At 35.9% G+C, this 23,219-nt stretch overlaps 1 protein-coding gene across 7 annotated transcripts in view; it reads right to left on the bottom strand.

The window, feature by feature from the left end:
- The window catches only part of Sema3a (semaphorin 3A), a 454,628-nt gene that overhangs the window by 178,763 nt on the left and 252,646 nt on the right, over nucleotides 1-23,219 (bottom strand). For 6 of the 7 annotated variants that reach the window (XM_040728504.1, XM_040728502.1, XM_040728503.1 and 3 more), the window contains one exon: nucleotides 17,874-18,067. In XM_040728504.1, coding sequence (XP_040584438.1) covers nucleotides 17,874-17,985 — 112 coding nt within the window. In that variant the 5' untranslated portion in view covers nucleotides 17,986-18,067. Of the gene's footprint in view, nucleotides 1-17,873; nucleotides 18,068-18,739; nucleotides 19,217-23,219 lie in introns of those variants that run through there. The other variant, XM_013123195.3, reaches the window with a different exon arrangement.

Here is a 23,219-nt window from a genome sequence, read left to right as displayed (position 1 = left end):
ATTGCTGGATCAGTAGACATAAACTGTGAAAAGCCTGAAGGCTGCCTCTACGTGTCTGGAAGTAGGCATAGAAAGCACACTCTGTGTGAACCTTGCCTGACCAGTGAAGAATGCTCTGAAGTTTTATGGCAGCTTTTATTTATGGCCACAGTGTTCCACCAGCACCAAAAAGCATCCTTTTTCACAGCATCCTACGTCACTCTCCCCTTTATTTAACATAGGAAATGGCAAACACATAAAAAAAAGTGAAACAGGTGATTCTCAGTGTTGTTCCCCCAAAATATTCTCTGTGCCTAGTTTTCCCTTTTACAAAATACAGTGAGTATCTAGTTTCCTGGATTCTATAAATGATTTAGGGTACAGTTCTTATATTTCAGTTGATACAAATCTTGGTACAAAATGCACATTAAAAGTTATCCTGTGGTATATGGTAAATTACTGATGCAATTTAAACAAAGTCCCAATTAGTGAGAATAGCAAGAAATTTAAATAAAATGAACAGCCAAGTCAAAAAATGATTATCCATACTGAAGTAAAGATCAGAGGGGCATAAATATGTTTTCCATTGGCATTTCTCCCATGATGGTTCTCTCTTCCTGCATTTAATGGGAAACATACCATGAGTTTGATGTATACCTATCCAAAAGAAAAAGCCATGTATTATCATCTAAGATACATAAGCATGTTTATTAGTGAAAGATGGCATGGAAACCACTGGTTGCCAGATAGTCTATTAGAGTTTAAGATGATGGTTTAAAAATAGCTTCAAAAGTCCCAGACATGATAGTCAAAAAATGAATATTTAGTGGGTAAATGAATTGCATAAAATTCAAAGTTTAAGAGCTGTGTGCAAAGAGTTAAAGTACTTCTACTTACACTCGGTAGAAGTTACCACACAACACAGGATTCCTCCCATATTCACTTCAAGCACATTTCCAAGCCACTCTGACCATGTTAGCTTGTGAATTGGAAGCAATGATTTTGGTGAAATAAGAAGCCGACTTGGAATCATTTATACTGGTAACGTGCTAAGTTTGGTGAGTGCAACATCCAGTTTATTCATGAAGGAAATCAAGTGGAAACTTGGAAAACGTTGCAAATCTAAACTTTCTTTCATCATTTCATTATAATTCCTAGCCTTAGGCCTTGAAATATGGCCACTTCAGCGGAGCTATCAAGTTTCTTCGAAATGCCTTTAGAATTTACTTCTATTCATTAGGAGCACCAAACAAGAGGTTTCTTCAAGCATTAAAAGGATGTGATCCAAGGATGAATATTCAAACACAGGTCACACTTGGGTGTGAGTCATGTGACCACAGTAGCTGAAGGAAGACACAGGTAACCAGGTGACTGTCCTTAGAATAATGATATCAAGGAAGAGTGAACAGGAATCCACCAATCACCTTCATGTATATTTTGATTAAGCATACATTAGAAGACAATAAAATAAATCAGTGTCAACATAAAATCATTGGGGTTGGAGTTCTTCAATTGACCATGCATATTTTCCAGGTAAATTTTTACGGAGTGACTGTCTTAATCCCTTGGATTCAGCATCTTTGTAATATATTTAATAACATAAAGCCCTCCCCTGATCTGGACTAAAAGAAACCACATATTCTTCCACAGTCTTAATTATAAATCACATTTAAAGAAATTATGGGACATGCTAAAACCTGGTGGTATTGAAATTTTTTTAAAAAATTAACAATACATATTTTATTCTAAAAACTATTTTATTCTAAAAACTATTCTGTTCCTCTTTCAAAGAATAAATACCATTGATTTATTATTATTATCTGACAATTAAATAGCCTTTACAAAAAATGGAGTAAATAACTAACAATATGTGAGTCATAGTGGTAAAGTGTTTGTCGTTTCTCCTCCAAATATAATTTATATATTTAACTCACTGCTCACATTACTCTGAATACATGACCTACAAACTTTTTGCTCCACCCTCAATTCTTAAATCACCTGGTGTGAACAATGCCTCGTCTTTCCATTATTTTTATTAGGTAATCTGCACTTTTATCACTTTGGCTTGATTGCTTATAAAGTATTCTTAAACTTTTCTGTATGTTTTTAACATTTAACTGAGCAACCAACGACTTATTATTGTCTACATCTTACAATGGTGCTTAGGCATGAATTCAACACTGTGTAATTATTAATGGCATCCTCCTAACCAACTACAGTGCTCTGCTCATTATATTGAGATTATTGTTGTGGGCTTCATGTTTTGCATCTAAAATACTTTGGTTGAAATAATTTTTATGACAATTTTTATGGCTAAATTAACTAAGTAGTTATTTTCAGTGGAAATTAAGTGTAAAAATAGGGAAAAGTGAGTATTTCTTTTGTGACATGCATACGGGCTCAGGGAAGAAGGCATACTTGTCGACGTTTGGTTGCCCAGTCAGTATCTGAACTTAACTGGCCCTGTGTGTCTAAATAAAGGAAAATACTTAATGTGCCTTGAGATGTCCTTGATAATTTCATCACCTGGAATACTCTTCATTCTGCTGTCCCCTTCCATGGCTACCAAAGTTTCTACATTGTCCTTTATAAATATTCTTCTCACATAAACACACCGCTGATCTTTCTCTATCTGTGATATTTTCTAAATTTCCATAGTACCTGAGTGAGACACATTGCTCTTCACATTTTCTCAATACATTGGTCAACCTTTCTCATGGAGAGTAAGCTAAGTTAGGCAGAGGAGGTGCCTTACATAAATGTGCAAGCTCACCACTGCACAATGTTGCACATAATCCTAATACTTTTGAGAGTGATTGTAGGATTTTAGAGAAATTGTAGAAGATTCTAGGATTCACAACCAGATTTCCTGAATTGGCCCCTTTGTCTTGTGGTCTGCTGTTCCTTTCAATGTAAGGCAAAAGAATTCATTTTTCTGCTTGTAAGGTACTCTGTAGATATCAAGTGCCTCATGACTGAACACAGAATGCTGCTCTTAGAAAGTCCTTCATTCAACCTTGCAAAATGGATAACCTTTGCGATGATGTTAATTTTCACTCCCTGTAAAACCTGTCTTCCTTATGCTCAATTGCACACCATAGCATAATTCAGAACTTATTGTCCCCTTTGAACCTAATCACATGTTCTTTGTGTCTGAGTGGCAGGCCAATTTGCTTTATTATTGTGTGGCATGTTTTCTTCAGCGCCATGCTGCAAAGTTCTTGAGATCAGACATTAATCCCATGTGTTTTTCTTGGCCCAGTAATCCTTACCATCAGTAATGTACAGTCATACCTAGTAAATATTCATTCCTTTGAAATAGATTTAAATCTTTTAAAACAAAACTTCCTGGATCAAGAGAAGATTAACAAGAAGCAAGAATATAAAAGAAATACAAAGAGAACACTAGATAAATCACAACTCTGGCACAATTTACATGCAGTATGTTTAGCCATTATTCTTCTCTTTGAAAACATTTTCCTGATCATTTTCTCACCTCACTTTTTTTCCCATCACTGTAGCAAATAAGTGCCAAGTCTCAACTGTAATTTGTCTGTGAGACCTTGGAATTAGGTATAATTTTAAAAATTATACATATAAATGCACAGACAGATCATATATATATATATTTCTTGTGAATACCACTTTCCTTGTTGATTCTCATTGCTAAGTATTAGAATGAGTGCAATCATTATTTTTTTCTAATAAGAAATGTAGAGCAAAATGGGCATGAATTTACAATCATAGAAAGTGACTCCGTAATCTGTCTTTATATAAAAAATGTCAAGAAATCTGGGCATGTAGCTTAATGGGCAAAGTACCAAAGTACTTATCTAGACGGCTAAATGCCAGAATGGGAAACAAACATATATGAAACAACAACAAAAACTAAATAAACTAAATAAAAAAAACAAGAAGAAAAAACAAAGATGGTCTATAAATTTTTGCCACACATTTACTGTTTTTTTCTCCCTATTATATCATCTCCTTTGTGTGTATGTGTGTGTGTGTGTGTGTAAAGCACTGAATTGAATTGTGTTGTTGTAATATCTACCCTTATACACAGCACCTGATAAAAGTATTTTAGAAGTGGCACAACACTATCATATTAAGAGTTGCATAGTTATGATCTTATGGGAAGGGAATATTTATATTTTATTGTATGTATTTCCTTTTCAGTATTTGTTTCATTTTAAAAATGTTAAATATATATTTAGATAGTCACATATGAACCAGAAAACCCTTTATATTATGTTATAGGAGGAAAGAAGATGCTTTCTTATTTTAATAAAAAAGTAATTGTTGTCAGTATGTAGCATACTTTTGGTGAAAATAGCTTTTCAGGGATAGAGTGATGTAATTTTATCTAACTTCAACTACTTACCTTTAACAGTTATTTAAAGATGAACTACTCCTTGAATAATATGTTTTTAAAACATTATAACAACCCAAACTAGCATTATATTTTACATTGGTAGGACTTTCCTAAGAAAACAATACTAGTTTTGCGAATTTATCGCAGATTATTTTTACATCTATGTTACTGTTAAAAGGAAAGATTGTCTTTGTGATGTGGTTAAAATTTATAGCCACAGACAGTCCAACTTCATACTCTAGAGCTGAAGCTCACCTTCACATATCATTTACATACACTGATTACTTCCACATGTCTGGCATAAAGTAAAATAGTTTATGAGCATTGTAATACAGTGAAAGCCACAATGTCTAGAGTGCTTCAGAAATGTATTCATGCTAGTGCATAAAGTGTTTTCAAAAAGAGTTTTGTCTTCCTGAAAAATCCTTTAAAAGCCAGTGGTGGTTAGAGTCACCTCCCTTTCTAAGGATGTCTGGGTTTCCCAGTCTGCTTTCCAAGTGTCTTCTGCTAGACAAAAGCCCCTTTAAGTTCCTCTCAACATATTCTCCATTCTATTTAGCAGTCTCAGACTTGTACGTTTATTTTCTTGAGTGACTGAATATCCTCTTTCCTGCAAATGGGTTATTTTCAGTCACAGGTGGTTCACACAATTGGTTGCAAAGACTCAGCCTCTATGTCTACAAGGCTTCATTCAGATTCAGGGAATACTAAAAAAAATATTGTTTATTCCCATGAGGATTCAATGTTCCTTGAGCTGTCAGGAGGTTGTGTCTTCATGGGACAAGTCATATAAAATAATATACATGGAAATCAATCATTACATCATTCAAGAGGATATACAAATAAAATTTGTCATTTCCTGGTGACTTTTACAGAATATTAAATAACTGACTATTTAATGTTGAAAATGTGAATTGGAACATGTAGTTTGTTGCCAACACCAGTAACCAACTGTTTCCTTAAAAAGCAAGGTGCTTCCTTGCTTACCTGGCAATAAGTACTCAGAGCTACAAGGAAAGTTTTCACCCCTGTCGTTGGCTCTACACAACCTAACAACATCTACACTTCACTTCAGTGTTCAAGGGTGACCTATGCTAAGCAGAGTAGCCTTTATCAGATGGAGAGGGAAGAATGAACAGTTTAATCTTAGACTTGGCTGGTTTTTCTATAGCTTCCTAAAAGTGCTATCTTTTTATTTGCAGGATTTATATACTCCAAATTAAACACTTGAATCTAAAGCTTCCACACAAATACACATATAACTAAAAACATGAAATGATTGCCTTCATGGGTCCAGGCTACCTCTCTCAGTATAATATTTCCAGCTCCATGAAATTAGCTGTAAATTTAATTTTTCCTTATAGCTAAATAAAAGTCTCTTGCATATAGTTATTGCATTTTCATTATTCATCAGTTTTGAACATCAAGACTATTTCCATGCCATAGCTATTGAAAGTAGATCATCTTTGAAAAAAAGAAAAAAGACAGAAAATAGATTGGCTTTGTACATGGGTGACCATTGGGGTATAAAGGGAAGAAAGATCTTAAATGGGGGGGGGTGGTAGTAGAATACAGTCACTATGAAGAGAAAGAAGAAAATACCAGAAAGGGAAATTTAGGGATGGGAGGGCAAGTAGAAGGAGGAAGGAAGGAAGGAAGGAAGGAAGGAAGGAGTGAAAGAGGGATAACTAACACCAAGAATGCTTGAAAAAGCCATATGGCGATCTATTATAATATAAAGACATATTTATGAATAAAAACTTTATTTTGGAAGTATGATACAAATTTGCTGCACTAGGAAAAATTATGAATTATCTCCATCCGTGAGGAAAACTCGATTGCTTGAAGTATATAGTGGGATTAAATTAATGACGCAATGATATAGGTGACCGTGTTCCAAATGTATCTTACATGTGTAGGACTGAAAAGAAACAGGCAAAACAGTAGGGGCACAACTGCAATCTCAGCGTCAATGTGGCTGAGAAGATCTAAGGTCAGGGTCAAAGAAAGCATATACTGAGCTATGGCCAGAAGAAATAGATTACTCTAGCATTATCAAGTTCACTTGTATTTTGGAATTGCCTTAATACAACTAAATTGATTATTCTGAAATTGCTGCTCTGATTTTTACATGGTTGTGTGCAAAGAAACTGAAATGCAGTAGACATTTTTCTCCAGACTAGCAGTAAACTATTAGAGGCAAGAAGATACGTATTAATAAAGTTACAGTTAAATAATAATGCAGGGAACAGACACTGGCTATGCATGACTACAGGATTCATAGGATCAAAAGAAACGATTCTTTAATCTGCTTCAAGACCCAGCTATTCCACCCTTGGGCATATGCTCAAAGGATGCTCAATCATACCACAAGGACACTTGCTCAACTATGTTCATATCAGCATTATTCACAATAGTCAGAACCTGGAAACAACCTAGGTGTCCCTCAACTAAAGAATGGATAAAGAAAATGTGGTGTATCTACACAATGGAGCATTATTCAGCAGTAAAAACCAATGACAACTTGAAATTTGCAGGCAAATGGATGGAACTAGAAAAAAAAAATCCTGAGTGAAGTAACCCAGACCTAGAAAGACAAACATGGTATGTATTCACTCACAAGCAAACATTAGATATAAAGCAAAGGATAACCATACTAAAATCCACAAAAAAGAAAGAAAGAATTTTGAACTAATTTGGACTCTTGTTACATGTCAATTCTCCCTAAGTATGAACAAGGAGGTTGAAGGACAAAGAGAGGGTATCTGAGCTTAAGTACCAAGCCATCTCTGCAGTCTCAAGTTGAGAATTTTAATACCTTAACATTCTAGTAATCACCTGTGTCCTCAATTCCCTATACCAATAATTTACTGATAAAAAATCTATATTTGGTAAATGTGTCTTACACTCAGCCTCTCTTTCTCATCATCTTTATTCAGACATATACAGCTATGGGACCTATATCCAATAGAAGAACCCTAGATTGCTAGGTTAGTCACCGTAACAGATCATAGTGTGTTCAAGTGGGGAATTTTAAGACAATAAAGCTGTGACAGGACATTGACTATTAGAAAGAGTTGTATCCAGGAATGGGAAAAAGAAAGACTGTAATTGAGATACCCATTGCTCTAATGGGTAAAATGATCACAGGGTCTTATCAAGGGAGAATGGCAATGGCAGTGAAGAAGTAGAATTTACAGGACTCTGGGGCTGGGTATAAATGGGGAGTAGCAGGGATAAGAGGGCAAGGTAGTGAAAATCAGCATGCAGTTTACTGAATTAAGAGCTTTCACGTCCTATTTTTCTTAATTTTGCTCCTGTGAATATTAGTTGGCAAAATACGGCAAGTTCCAGTTTATTACCAAGAAGAACATGAAACAGTTATTACTATTCTTATTTTATTTCCTAGGTCTGAAAATTTTTTCTATTAGCTTCAGTTGAATTAATAGAATTCTGTTTTGCAAAGGATACCCTTCAGTGGATGAGATTTATTTGCGTAGTCCAGGTTGTAGATTTGTGTCTCATAGGGGACACAGGATTATCTTGTTTTGTGCATTGGGACCTATCATTCAGACTGTGAAACATAGAAAATTATTGTAAGGAGGGAAACTGAGTTCTTGCACATTAAATTTGAAAATTTAGAGAAAAAATGCCTGAATATGGACCCTGGACAATAAGGGTTATGTTCTGACGCAAAGATAATGAGGAGACTCAATGGAAAGGTTTGCAATGTACGCATTGGCAACTTCCTGGAACTCTGTGTCTAGACAGAACAGCAGACGAAGCCTGACAATAGTATCAACAAACAGAAAGTGGTCTGTGAAACTCAGGGAAAAAAGGAAAGACAGAAGATAACACCCCAACTTAAACTATGAGGGGCTGAGATGAAGCAAAGACATGATGTCCCAAGAGCATTGCCTCCTCCTGTATTGAAATGATTAACTCCCCGCAGTTTGAAGTTCTGAATTAAATGTAGTATGAAGTAGAAAACAGTATTTTGTTGACTTTCCTCACACTTGAGTATTAGACCCAATGTGTGTGCTTGTGTGTGTGTGTGTGTAAATAAAAACTCATCAAAATGAATTACGTTACCTATATATAATTTTGTGTGTACTTTAAAAAACATGAGTCATAAGCCTGACCTATTATAATATAGGTTGTTTCGATATATTGCATGCCTATTTCTTCTGAAATTCTTACTATATGTTAGGAGGTGAGCCAGAAAAACACCTCAAGTGGTAGTCTAGTACTATGTGGGCTGGCAGATACATAATAAAGGTTATCATGTTTTAGACAGGTAGCCTGTAACAGGGGACACACCTGAAATGACATACATCTGGTGATATTATAAATGGCTTCCTCTTAAAATCAAATAAAAATTCTCTTCATAACCCTCCTGGAAACATAAGAAAGTAGAGCAGGATAAATTAGAATCACCTAAACAGCTGTTCTAAACCTTCATAATCTGCAATCCTTCAATACAATTCCTCACGTAGTGGTGACCACTAACCATACAATTGTTTCATTGCTACTTCATAACTACAATATTGCTACTGTCATGAATTGTAATGTCAATGTCTGACATTCAGAATATTTGATATGGGTACCTCTGTAGGGGTTGTGACTCACTGGTTGAGAACCACGATAGGGAGAGAAGAAACCAGCATTTGAGATCAGTGTAGTTGGTAATCTCAAGGAACTATAGAAGTGGAAGCTCATTCGATGGATACCTAAGCTCCAGTCCCTAGGAATTTGGTTAGATAGAAGCCTCACTTATGTATCTGGAATAAAGCCAAAGAAAACATAGATAAACCCAAGTGACTCTCACCACTGTGGCAAGTCCTTATAATATATGCCACTTGGCCACCTTGATCTAATTTGCAAGCCAACCTAGACATCCACATAATAAATCCACAGAGTGCCTATCCCACTACGTTGCAAGTTACAGTTATCCACACAGAACAAGACACACAATACACAAAAGAAGACCAAGTCTTAAAGAGGCTTTGAATGGTGGTATTCACTCTATTCTTTATTTTTGCCTTCTTAATGTCTTTTTGGTCATTCAAGACTAATTTCCTTATACTATGTTTCAGAAACACCATAGAAATTTCAGTAGATATCATGCCACCTTCTTTAGAAGCCATTCTAAATTATTTTTCATCCCAAAATCAGTTCATTCATGCAAAAATATAACAGCTAACCTATGTGACACTGTATGTGCATCTATCACAATTTTTATGAAGAAAGAAGTCTGCAGAACTGACTTTTAAACAAACTCAGAAGTGATGATGAAATTGTAGGAAAGTATTTTCTCAAGACTTCAGGTTTGAAGAAAAAAAGCTTTAAAATTCATGATATACATTGTGTCCAGCCAAAAGCAATCCTATGCTTAGATTAAACCTCAAGTGCGAACAAGTTTATTTGAGCTTTACCTGAGTATTTAATGCTTAATAATGCCTTGTATATAGAGTAGGTGTGCAACTATCTCTTCCAAATATTTATACTTGGTTGTCAGTTTTTAAGAATCTTCCATCAAACTTTATACATTTATTTAGATTACAAATATCAGTCTGAGGAATGCTTAAGCAACCAAAGGAATTCCTGTCTTCTCAATTATTTGAGAAGCAAGAGTTAAACTAAGAACTTAAGGTGCATTCTGTGAATTCATAATTCAGAAAAGATTCCTGTCATTCCTTCCTATCATAGTCACTCTCATGAAAACTCAGTTGCTCAAGATCAAGAGCTGACTGATGGAGGAGAGGTCTGGATTATGTAATAGTAGCACATCAAGACAAAGACAGAAGAAGGATGATTGGACATGAAGAAGCATAGCTGGTGGGGACCCATTGCTCTTGATAAGCACAGAAGAGGAAGTAAGGGAGGCTCTGAGACATGCATTTAACAGAGAGCAAAGTGAGTTTGTTGCCCCTTGTGGGTGATTAAAAACCATCTTGTGAACTACTTTATGATTTTGCTCCTAACTCTTTTTGGAGAAGTAATTTTGTACACAAATGCTCAACTCAACTGAGAGTAAAGATGGGCTACTTTTTCTTTACTTAGCCACAATTTGGTGGAGGTTTCTCTTTGTCTCCTTTTTTTCTATCTCTGTTTCTCCCTCCTTCCTTCCCTTCTTCCCTTTCCTCTTTTCTCCTGTGTGTACTGTGACAGAAAAAGGAAAATCGAAGTGTTTGTACAAACGAATGACAGAATTCTATAGTCTGGTTGCTAGAGTCTTCCTATTTAGTGTTGCTATATGTTTTCCGTCTCCGAGCTGTAGATGACAAAATGACAAGATATTTCTGGTGTGGTCCTGGAACAAGGTTGCCTTCAAAGGAGAAACTGTTTATGGAGATGATCTGTTCTCACACGTTTCCTGAAATAAGTGTTTCCAGTCACCATTTTGCTACCTCAACACTTGCTTCTTCTGCTGGACTCAATATCTTCCATCTTAGTTAGTTCAGGATACCTTACCTACAGAACGGTGCCACCCACAGTGAACTGGGTTCTCCCAGAGAAGTTAACGTAATTCAGAGAATCCTCCATAGACACACCCATTGACCATGCCAATGTAGTCAATCCCAGAACTTTAATCCCAGCACTTGGGAGGCAGAGACAGGAGGATCTCTGAGTTTCAGACCATCCTGGTGTACAGAGCTAGCTACAAGACAACCAAGGCTACAGAGAAACCCTGCCTCAAAAAAACAAAAAGACTTTTCCCAGACAATTGTAGGTAGTTGTCTATGCAACAACTAAAACTACCCATCACCACCATACTATTCAGTCCACTGCCTACCCATTCACATTCTTTGTATATACCAAAAGAATTACATTTCATCAAGTCATACTACAGATTAGACCACATAGGGTGACAATTATGTACAAACTCAATCAACAATGAGTGACTCTGTTATAACCAGAGTGCAGATAAAAATGCTAACTAACATATAGCCTTGCAAAATCCATAATGTGGAGCAACCAAGATGATTCATTTAAGCACTTTTGCAGAAGAAATTCTCATTTGACATATTCAGTAGCATTTCTTTAGTTTGCTTATGAACACTAAGTGGCTTATGATGTAATTCATCTATAGACCAATTTGCTATTGTGACTATACAGTGCCACTATAAAGTTTGGTCAACACTGTTTCCCCTGCCACATTTAAACAAAGGACACCTAAAGACACAGGCTTAGTGCCTCATTCAGAAGATGGCAAGGCTCACTGAGCTAGTTATCCTACTGCACTTTACACTAAGATTGCAGAAAATAGAAAGAGCTAATCATTCTTTATGTTTATCAACAGAATTTTAATTTTGCTTATCTTCTTCCCCTAGTTCAAGTATAAATTGTATATTTTCTTATCCTGGGTTTGACAAAGTGCAGCTTTGTTACTGTTTGGAAATAGTGTGTGAATTCCCTATTTATACAGATGTTTATGTCTTGGCAATAGAAAGAGATAGTAGCTGGAGACATTCAGACTTATTTGTTTTAGATAGAATTACCAGTTCTTCTCTATCCTTGATGACAAAAATCGACGAAAACACAATAAAATAAAAAGGAGTCATTGCTTTAAAACTAAAATAGAGTTTTCTAAACATTATTTTATAGTCTCAGCTAGTTGTTTCCTAATTATAAATGATAGGTCAAAATCTGCCATAGGTAGGCTCATTCTTCCTCATAAGCACATTTATAGTTGAAGTAATATGTACATTTATAAATTACACACACACACACACACACACTATCCTATAGTAATCTAATTATCTGATATCACTCTGTCACTTTTTAGGTTGTTTATCTATGGATATTTTATGGATCCATTTTTGTGTGATTTTCTTTTTTAACTGAAATGCACTCATTCCCTTCTTACCTCCAGCCACTCACTTCTTAGTAAATGCTATTGTCACCTATGTTCTTGTCTAGTTCATGTTCTATATCATGACACTTGTGTTAGCTGTTCCAGACTTGGCCCTTACACCATTACTTTGTGTGTATTTATTCTAGCAGCCTGCACATTTCAAACTAATGAAAGAGCTGTCACAAATTGCTACTGCCACCTATTAGTGGGAGCCTAGAACTGCAAATCCTGGTAATTCCTTTAAGTAGTACCCTAGAAGTCAGAAAGGCGTAAAGGCAATTTAGATTCCCAATTGTCCTAACTTTTTAAAAAAAATTTCTAGTTGATCTTTTCTAAATAAGCTTTAACCCAAGCATTAAACTTATTATAGTTTTGACTTAGTTTTGGAGGCTTATAACTTGATAGGTATATTTCATATGACTATATATTTCTTGATAATTATAACTTGTCAAGATATAGCATGAGGACTCAGTAAATTAAAATTGTTACATAATGATTAATCCAAAATTCAATTGGTCAATTGGACAATTGAATTTTGTTTAAAAAATCTGGAATTTTGACTTAAAAGACCTTTGAAACTGTGATGCATGGATGTTTAAATGAGAAAATCTGGATAAGAAGTTAAAACACAAATCTTCTCACCTTTAAATTAAGGGAAACTTTATAAGATTTTTAAGATTACATCTGGAAATATGATACAAAATTTTGTCTATAAGACAATCATATACTCACACTAATGATGTCTATAGCAACAGTTTAAATTTTGTTTTTGTCAATAGGATTGCATATAATAATTTCATCTTGTTCAATTAAAATTATCCCTGAATGATTGCATACTTCTTAAGTATATAGTTTAAGCATAATTGATCCTAAATCACACTGTCAATTATATTGTGATAATCAAATATCAGAAAACAGAGAATAATTGACACCCCAGACCTGTGTCTATTTAGTTCATCAAATTACTAGAATACTAATGTTTACACCTGTAGTGACTTCAAGATCTTTCCCTTGGTGACAGAAGACAGAAATCACAATCAGAAGTCATTCAGACTTCAGGCTTAACTCTTACAGATTGTTAGCGTATAGGATTCTATGAAATTATTTCAGTCCCAGTGGTTTCTTGTTTCTCATAGTCTGGATTGTGTATTCTGTCACTTCAAAGGTCAACTTTCTCAGCAGCTTTAACAGAAGGGCCACAAATTGGAGACTTTCAGCAGCCTTCATTTGATGTCACCAGAGTTGAATGACAGGATCCGTCTGTGTCTTACAGCACTTTCACCTTTCATGGTTTTGTCAAGACATACCTCTTTAGTTGATCTGTCAAAAATCTAGTTCTCATAACCTAAAATTTAAAACCTCAGAATCAAAATATGATTTGAAAGCAAATAACATTTGGTGAGAAAAAATTACTTTAAGTAAGGCCCATCATGTCAAAAACCCATGTTTTCGATGACAACTTGAGAAAGTTGTAAAAAGAATTTATAACTGTGATTCTGTGCATTTGTGTGTGACTCTGTGTATTGTGAATGCACAGTTCTAGATATAGTTTACTTGTGAGAGGGTTATTAGTGTAAGCTAAATCTCATTCCATGCCACTATATATTTAAGAGCTCCTTGATATTTTATAGGATTGAGAAAGTCAGATCTAACTCATATGTATATATATACATATATATGTATATATATTATTCTAATATGTATGTAACACTCTAATATGTATATAAAATACTCTAAGAGGTTCTCATTTCTAATGCTATGACCTTTTAACACAATTCCTCTTGTAATGGTGAACCTCAGTCATTTTGTTGCTATTTCATAATTTTGCTACAGTTATGAATCATAAAGTGAATATTTGATATGCAGTATATCTGATATGTGAAGCCCAAAGGAGTCCAACCCACAGGTTGAGAACTACTGTTTTAACATATTTATATATTTTATATACTCTTTGCAATATGTCATTTAAAATAATTTTATCACTAAAATTTAAAAGTTTTCACACTGTTGATTCTTTATTCAACTATTAGTGTCAATAATGGATAAAAAGGCTTATTTGTAATAATGGCACATTATAAATGGAATTAGCCACATACATGTCATATATTATTATTTCTTTGGTAAATATTTTTAGCTGCATTACTGAAAGAAGCAAAAGAAAGAAAGTGTATAAACTAGCAATCTTACTATTTTATTTTAAGTTAATAATAATATATGGAGCAAAAGATACAGCAACTTTTGAAATTTTTATTTAGGTTCTTAATTAGTTAAAATTAACCTCTAATATCATAGAGATATATACAAATTTTGATTTTACAAGTAAGCTCATTTTTCCAATAATTAAATAACTCGATTTTGGGAAAAGATATATGTAAGCAGATAAGGGAGAAGCCTTTTAAATGCTCACCCTTGTTCTTAAGTGTTGTTTACTCAGCCCTCCCTTTGAAGAAAAGGTTAAAATCATTGATTTAACCTTTGGATTCACTGGACACTATCATACTGATTCGTGCATGTGTCTTTGATTTCTTCTGATTATTAGACATATCGTGTCCTGGAAAAAACATTACACTGAGTGATGGAACATTTGTTACTTGTTTGAAACTCCCAAATCTGCCCCCCTTCTTCTTGTGAATCACACAGGTTTTTCCTGCAGATTTCATTGTACCAGATGAAAGATCATATGATTTCTTAGTATTTCATAAGAGGAATAAATTGTGACTAATTTTGTAGATGAAATAAATAATTATGTATGAATTTATAAGAGGGTGTTGAACATCTAGCTGGTTACTGTTGGCATCCTCAAGGAAGTCAAATGCAACTCTCAGGGAATGTTTCTTCAGGACAATTTCTATGTGCCGCTGAGATTTACAGAGTTCTCACATTTGCTTCCCCCACAAGGATTCTAAATCAGGCTGATTCAGAGGAGAAGCCACCATACCCCATTTTTCTAATATTATCACTTCTCCAGATGGCTCTGAAAACATCTCTTCAGCTCCCTTTTCCTAGAAAGTAGAGGTACCTTGTTAGCTATGTAAGCACATCCACCACGGAGGCAGCCTTAGTGCTTTACTTCTCTCTCTCTCTCTCTCTCTCTCTCTCCTTTAACATAGCAAATCTCTTTCATCTCCTACCAGGCAGGATGACAAGTAGAAAGCAAGCTCAGTGATTGCCTGAAAATACATCTTGGCAACCTGAGCAATGAGAGAGTTAATGGTGGATCTTTGAAGACAAGTGACCATGGGAAATTAAGGTTGGCAGGGATTTAACTCTTCATGAGTCATGCCGCAATATTTCTGAGAGCAATGCAGTAGATATTTTAGCTGTGTTTGACATCTAATTAAGTAAGAAGAAGAAGTAGATTTAAATAAAATCTCTTTTACTGCTAGAAGCAATGTCTTGACAATGTGTTATCAGGCGTGTGCTTTGGCACAACAAACCTGTGTGTAAGAGACAAAAAGGTAATGACACACCAGTATAATGACAGAAGAAAAACTGCTGGGACCCTGCCTCCTTTTTTTCTTGCTGTTGTCCACTTCACAGTTTGTTTAACCAAACTGCCAAGCTCTTGGTCTATCACTAGATTTGTTACAGAGCTTTGGAGGAGTTCTAGATTTAAAGAGAAGCGCAAGAATTATGATGGATGCAATAGCTAAAATCTATAAGACTTACAGAAGCAGTGTCAAACAGATATCTCTTGTTAATTTATTCAGCCCTCATCAGACAAGTTTTAACATATGTGTATAACAAAGAACAGGTTTTATTCGACACTATATAATTTGAATGCATAGACATGACAGGTGCCTCCTCTCTGATTTGAGAATAATTATTGGCAAAGAAATGAAAATCTCACTAAGTAAGGAGGCATAATAAATTTTAATTTTATTTGGTAGTTTATTCAGCAATTAGAAAAGTGTCTCTAGGGCTATTAGAGCCTTAAAATATACTTCATTATTTCAAATTTGCCAATATCAAATTATAGTATGAAGCCATTCAACATATTAGAAATCCAAACCTGAGAATCACATTTTTGAAAACTAAAGTTGAATTTAAACTTACAAGGAGTATAAACTTGAATAAAATAAACTATCAGTCTTAGGATACCTTGATTATTTGTTCACAATGATACAAATCAAAGACCAATGAAAATGTAGATTTTTTCATAGTAAGCAATTTCACTTTTTTATTATGTAGAAACATAATAAAAACTTAATGAAACAGTTAATGAATTTTATATGATTTTTTACTACTGATGTACTAACTGTTTATATTGCAAAAATCTGTATGTAATTAGATGCTTAGTGAAATATTATACTAAAATATTATACTATTATACTATTATACTATTTTCTAAGTCAAAGTATTTTATCCTAAATTGAATCCAAATACACACATTAATAGGTGTTTAATTTTCTCATGCATAGTGTGAAAATTATACATCTTTCCTAATTGATCTTTCAATTCACACTAAAGCATTCAGGAAAAAGTTGTCCTCTATCATGTGAAAATTAGAAATACATTTCTTCTGTATCAGTCATACACAAAAAGGAAGTGTCTCTAGAAATAGCCAATACTCTTTATGTACCTTGTAAGCTAAATATATAGAAGAGGTGGAAGCTACTCAGTGCCCCACCCCCAACTCAAGAAATCTGAGAATCATAGGAAATCAGCACCTTGGGGAGTTAAACTACAGGAGTTAAAACGGTTTAATCTTAAACTCCATTTAATAATGCCCAAGTTAGAGAAATACCCTACCACTAAAAGTTTTGTACATATACACACACACATACACACACACACACTTTAGAAATTGTTTTACCATTATTTTAGACATCAATCAGTCTTTGAAATCTCCCCCAAATCAATACAGAAAAAATATTTTCTTTAAAATTGTCATCTGAAGACACACACAAGAATCTGTAACAGAAAGTATCGTGTGACCTCGAAGGGTTTTCTTTTATAAATTTATATTTCTTAAAAAGAAGTTCATATAACTAGCTGTGTCACCAGGGAACATCTCTTTAACTCCCACTTAAGTACATATGGAATTAAATAACATTATATTTCAAAGGCTAGTTTTACACCAATTAGGGAAATACACTCTTTTCACCATCATAACACAGTGTGGAAAAAACTAGCCTGTTCTCTCCAGTTTATATTCTCTTGGCAAACCATGATCTACTGCTTATGGTAAGCATCTGAGTGTCAGATTTGAACAAACTGAATATTCATGATGATGATTAACCGTTTAGTGCCCACAACTAGGAAGATTCTGCTCACTGCAATGGTTACTATAGGTGAGGCATGACTATCTATAAAGAAGGCATCTTTCCTTGCATTAACGGTTATTTGAAAATATTTTACTAGAAGTGAGAAGAATGAACGGCACATAGCATGATCATGGTTCAGAATGCACGGAACAGGCACACAGCTCACTGAGGTTTAAATGTTCTTTGTTTGCTTTTAAGTTGTCACACATCAAACAGAAGACATGCTTTTTTGTTGTTTAAGGGAAAGTGTTTAAATTTTCACGGACATTTTTGACTGAATGACACAGGTTTCCCAGGTCAAACTAAAGGCTTAATGGTTAGTGTTGGGAGTTCAAGGAAAGAAAGGAGGGGGGCACCACGAAGCTAGTCAAATAAAAGAAAAAGAAAGCTTTACCTTTGTACGATAATTTCAGTCTTGGCACATTGTTCTTCCCGTTTCCATAGTTTGCTCTCGCTGTAAGTAATACACCCCAGAAAAGACAGGCAATTCCAGTGAGCCAGCCCATGCTGCAGACGCTGGAGGTCCCTGGGCTGCTGCAGCCTTCCTTCCTGTATTGTGCGGCCAGAGAAGTTCAAACAATCTGGAAACTGGAGGTAACAGGTGATTTAGGTCAGTTTCATTCATAAATGCAGACAATCAAGACCTCATGGCAACACTAACGTCTCTTCTTCTGTAACAGTCACGGAATCACAGAAACTTCAAACCCTCAAAAAGGGGAAAAAAATCGAGCCAGGCACCGGATAATGAGGCACAACTGTTGTGTGGAAAGAAGAAAAAAAATTAACAAGGGCTGCGGCAGTGGCGCTTAAGAAGCAGTTCCTTTTATCTCCGCTCCGCTGATAGCCGGTGGCAGACTCTAATCCTGCTCCCTCTCTCTGCTTCATTCGGCTCCGAGGAAGCAGAATGAAAGGGAAACAGAGAAAGAGAGAGAGAGGAGAGGGGGAGCGAGCAGCCTTGAGCAGCGCGGACTTTTCCTGTGCACAAGCAGGGGAAGATGACACAGGATCCCGCGGACAGGTTTTCCCAACACTCACTAGACGCGCTGACAATGGGAGAAGAGCGAGCACAACCCACTCCCCTTCCCTCTTGTCACACAACACATGCAAAAAACATCTCACAGAGATTAGAGCCGGGAGCAGAACCCTCTGGCGTGCCTGGGAGAGGCATGGGGCTATAAATTTACCTCCCGAGGCAAGCGTTGTTTTATAGCCATTTTGGGGAGCAATTTTTATTTTAAAAAAATGAATTCGGCTACCTACAGAATTTACAGTCCATGCTCATTATACAGTCCTGCTGAACTTGTGCAGTGTGTGTGTGTGTGTGTGTGTGTGTGTGTGTGTGTGTGTGTGTGTGTATTCCGCTCATCGGTGTAACTTTAACCACGGAAGCTTTTAAAGCCTCCTTAGAGATTATTCCCGCCTCCACACAGCCCCCCTTGGGTTCAGCCACCCCCTTCCCCTGCTCTACAACAAGTGTAGTGAAGAAATTCCTTGGAAAGCCCATATAAACGATCAGTTCAAGACAAATATAGGTCCACTGAGAATTATAAATTACAACAGGGGATTCGCAAAAGGATACTCCAAATGTGAAAGTGCCGGTGGTTTTGCAGCTCCTGGAAGGCAGTGGCTGACTCTTACAATGCACCACCCTCTCATGGATTGGATCCACTTCCCTAGTACTGGCTTCAAGGACAGAGGAAGATGGCAAAGTTCACAAAAGTCCCTGCTGGGTGTCAAGGACCAAAGTTAAAAAAAAAAGTGTGTCCTTGTGTCTTCATGAGCTGGTAAGGGGTAGCTCAGTTGTCTGTGGGACACAATTATGTATTCAGAGCCCCATCGAACCTCATTAATTCTCTGCCATACAGGCATGCTCTCTGTGGGGTCTACATTTTCTCGTTTTACTTTTCTTTCAAGATCCCTGAAATCTAATGGTATTATAGAATTTAACCTCTTCTGCTCTCCCTTTTCGACCAGTGTGTCTAAACACTTAAGACCAGAAGAGAATTCGAATTCCTGTTTCATGATATGAATGTTCCTTGGCAGAAAGGAGAGGACTACTCTCACAATCAAAACCACAAACACTATTGAAAGTACTCATAAACTCCATCTAAGCATTGCTGTGATACCTCTCATACTGTGTATAGACAGCATTCTTCCCCTGACCTCTGTGGGAATGTAGATTGAGGAGGGGTATTTGAGGGGAGAAGAGGAGGGAAAGGGAGGCTCCACTACACTAGATTGATTTGTCAAACAGATCTTACTGTGTTTGTCAGTTCCCAAAAGCCTATTGATCAGTTAGCATTGTTAAGAATATAAACTCCAAAATCATGTTGATTTTAGTGATCCCACCCTTGTTATCCTGAGCACTTTTCACACTTTAGGCAGAGGATTAAGTCTACAAATGACAAGAGGCTTTCTGTCTGCCTCTATAGGCACTCATCCTGCAAAGGAATTCAGGCCACTTTGGGATTATCCAGAGGATTCCAATAGTGAATTAGCCCATCCAGACACCAATGTTACTATGTTAAAGCAGTTCACCTTTCCACTTAACGTATTGTTTAATGCATTAAGACATTCTACCATGTTTCTTGTGTAAGTAGGAGAGTAAGTTTATCTTTGTCAACAAAGAACAGGATAAATCAAAGTGTGTCCGTTTTGCCTGTTAAAAGTGTAATCTTGAAAATGTTTGTGTGTTCCATGAAAAATAAAAGAATGGTAAGATTCAATAAAAAAGGCCACGTTGATTCTAAAGGAGCAACATTTCATCTAGTATTTGACAATAAAGTGACAGAACATTGTGGAATTATACAGAAGTAATCATTTTTAATAAAGATCATGTCTGGAATTTGATACACAAATAAATTCATATTTACAAACACTCCTTATAACTTTGATGCAATTAACTTTGTAAACATAAAACCATTGAGTCTTCGGTTTCTGTACTCATTTTTCCTGACTTTGGCAAGATTAACTACAGTTGTCTTCATTTGTTTATTATATATTTCCCTCCTCCTGAGGGATAATTACATTTAAGCCCTTTACTTAGGTGAAGCAGAAACAAGACAGGAGTGTACCTGCATCAGAGTTTGTGAGAACCACAAGGACTTACCTACAGGTGTGACAATGTGGTTTTTGATTCACTCCTGCAATAGAACTTGTGGCCTAAGGCATGACTTGATTGAACCTGCTGCAAAGGCTATCAAAACCCTGGTTTTTCTGTATTTGCTACTGCTGCTGAAAGTCAGAAGCAGTCTATTGATTTTCTTTTAATATTGAATCTTAAACTATGACGGCATACTGTGCGTTTCATACAAAGCCATCCTCTTTCACTTGGCTCTGCCCTACAGCCCGTGTCTTTGCCACAATCAATTCTCTTTGCAGATGAGTTCCTATAACTTCTCACATTTCTAGTTTTCAAATGTAAGTGTGTACCTGCTAATTTGATCACAGGCTTCCTGTGTTGACCTTGCTATGCTTATTTTGCCAAAGAACTCAGTAGTTTTTTTTTTTTTGCCTCACCCCATTCCATATTGGGAAAGATTATGAAGAATGATAGGTTTCTGGGTGTTGTGCTTGATTTTCCAGAGAAACAGTGATTCCAACTTCATAACAAGTTAGGAAATGTTTGTCATTTATTTATTTATTTATTTATTTATTTATTTATTTATTTATATTCACTAAAGACTCAGGTACCTCCAGAGGTTACTTGTTAAAGTATTTCTTTTGTGGAGAGATTTTTTTAAAGGTAAAATTAATGTGTCTATTTTGAAGGGGCCACTTATATTTTGTTATTATAAAATAATTTGAAATGGCAAAAAACACTGTGATTTAAGACAAAATTGAAGGCTAGGATATGGTTCAGCTTGTAAATTACTGGCTGAGAAAGCATGCAGACTGGAGTCTAAATCCTTAGCAAGTATATTAAATCCCTTTCTGTTGGCTTCTGCCTATGATGGTAGTGCTGGACAGTGGGGAGTGAGGATTTCAATAGGTGGCTCCCCAGAGCTCAGTGCCAGTCAGTCTGGTCAATCTTTGAGGTCTAGTCACAGTGAGAGATCCTTGTCTCACAAAATAAGGTGAGGACAAACAGAGAATAATGTCAACTCTTGGCATACACACAGAGACACACACAGACACAGACACACACACACACACACACACACACACACACACACACACTTGCCTAGAGTATAAACACACTACATTTTCCTGAGTAAAGCCATGAATCAATGCGAAGACTGAGCATATTTTGAACATATTGCAGTATTCAATGGGTAAAATATACCTGAAGTTAGGATGGACTTGATGTAAAAAATGAACTTAGAGTCTCATTTCATCGCAATTCTACAACTCCCTCAAAATGTGCTCACCACTGGAAATTAGTGACTTAATTAGGGAATTCTTTGAAAGTTAATCAGATTTTATAACAAGACTGAAAAAAACAACCAAACATACAAATTTTACTTCTTTTCCCCCCGAGGTGTTTTTAATTGGATTTTATTTTTTAAAAGAACTAGTTAGCACCTGATATTTTCTGTTTTGTTTTGTTTGGTTTAACTTTTTCTTCTTCAAGAGACTGCTTCATTAGTCACTGAGAATCTTGTGATCATCAAAGTTGTAGGAAAGGCCATAGTTAAACACTGCCCTTCTCATTCTCATGTTGAAATTCATTTTTAATAGATTTTTTTCAGAGCTGGGAATTTGAGCTTTTTTATTTCAAAGACAATTATGTGGGTGAAAAAAATGCTTTAGAAGATCAGAAAACATCCTATTAATTGGGATGTTTTCCAAGCTAAATATTTGATGTATTATGTGTTCTGTTCAAAAATGCTCATTGCTTAAGAATTACTGTAGTCACGGATGGGAAGCCAGGGTGGCAGGTTAAAAGCAGTGTCTCAGAAATTAAGTTACACTTTGCATAATCTGACCCCTATGAATGCTTTTAGCCTAACTGTGCGGAAGCATGAGTTGAGAGAACGACCTGGTAAAATGCAAAGGGAATTCAGCTTTATGGAGGCATTGACTCCTCCCTCCCCTTTAAAGCCCTGGAATACAGATGCAGGAAAATAGGCTTTCCTTTGCTCTGTGTTGAAACTGTGGCAGGTTGAAAAAGCACTAATTTTGCAAGTAGACTGAATCAGTAAATATTAGATCGGTGCAGAAGGAGATGAGAAAATGATCAAAGAATTATATTAGTTGCTATTTTAGAATACAAAGAATCCCAAATAATAAAGCTGTCAAAAATCACGGGGGAAATGTGAACTGGTGACCATCCCTCTCCTTGAGAGTTTGTCTGGTGGAGCTAGCAGGTGGGCTTTGTTAGCTTAGTTAATATGGTTAAGTGGGGGAAGGAAGAGGTGACTAGAAAAATAAGCTGAAGTTATGGGTTGTGTCACAATTGCCCAAAGTGTCTAGACCTAGTCTTAGAGAAACGTTGGATTGTTTGTTCTGTTTTTGAAATTATTTTAGAGCATCTTATTTCCACAGTCTCCTATCCTCTTAATCCATCGTATATTATTAGCGTTTAACACTATTTTAAAGATGGCGTTTCTTTTAACTGTTTCGAGCTGCGCCTGGAACTCGCCACCCCTCTTGCTTTTTTGCTAGGCCATCCCCTAAATGAACAGAGTGTTTCCCAATATGGGCATATTAAAGTCAACCAGACACTGCAAATACCTGCTGTTGGTGGTTTCAGTGACTGTCTCTACCTCAACTAAAAGGGAATGAGAAAGTTTTCAAG

This window comes from Mesocricetus auratus, unplaced genomic scaffold, assembly GCF_017639785.1.
Source record: "Mesocricetus auratus isolate SY011 unplaced genomic scaffold, BCM_Maur_2.0 Super-Scaffold_100019, whole genome shotgun sequence".
In the NCBI taxonomy this organism is placed as follows: Eukaryota; Metazoa; Chordata; class Mammalia; order Rodentia; family Cricetidae; genus Mesocricetus; species Mesocricetus auratus.
Note: the sequence above shows the minus strand (reverse complement) of the source record. Positions and strands in the feature narration are given on the sequence as shown.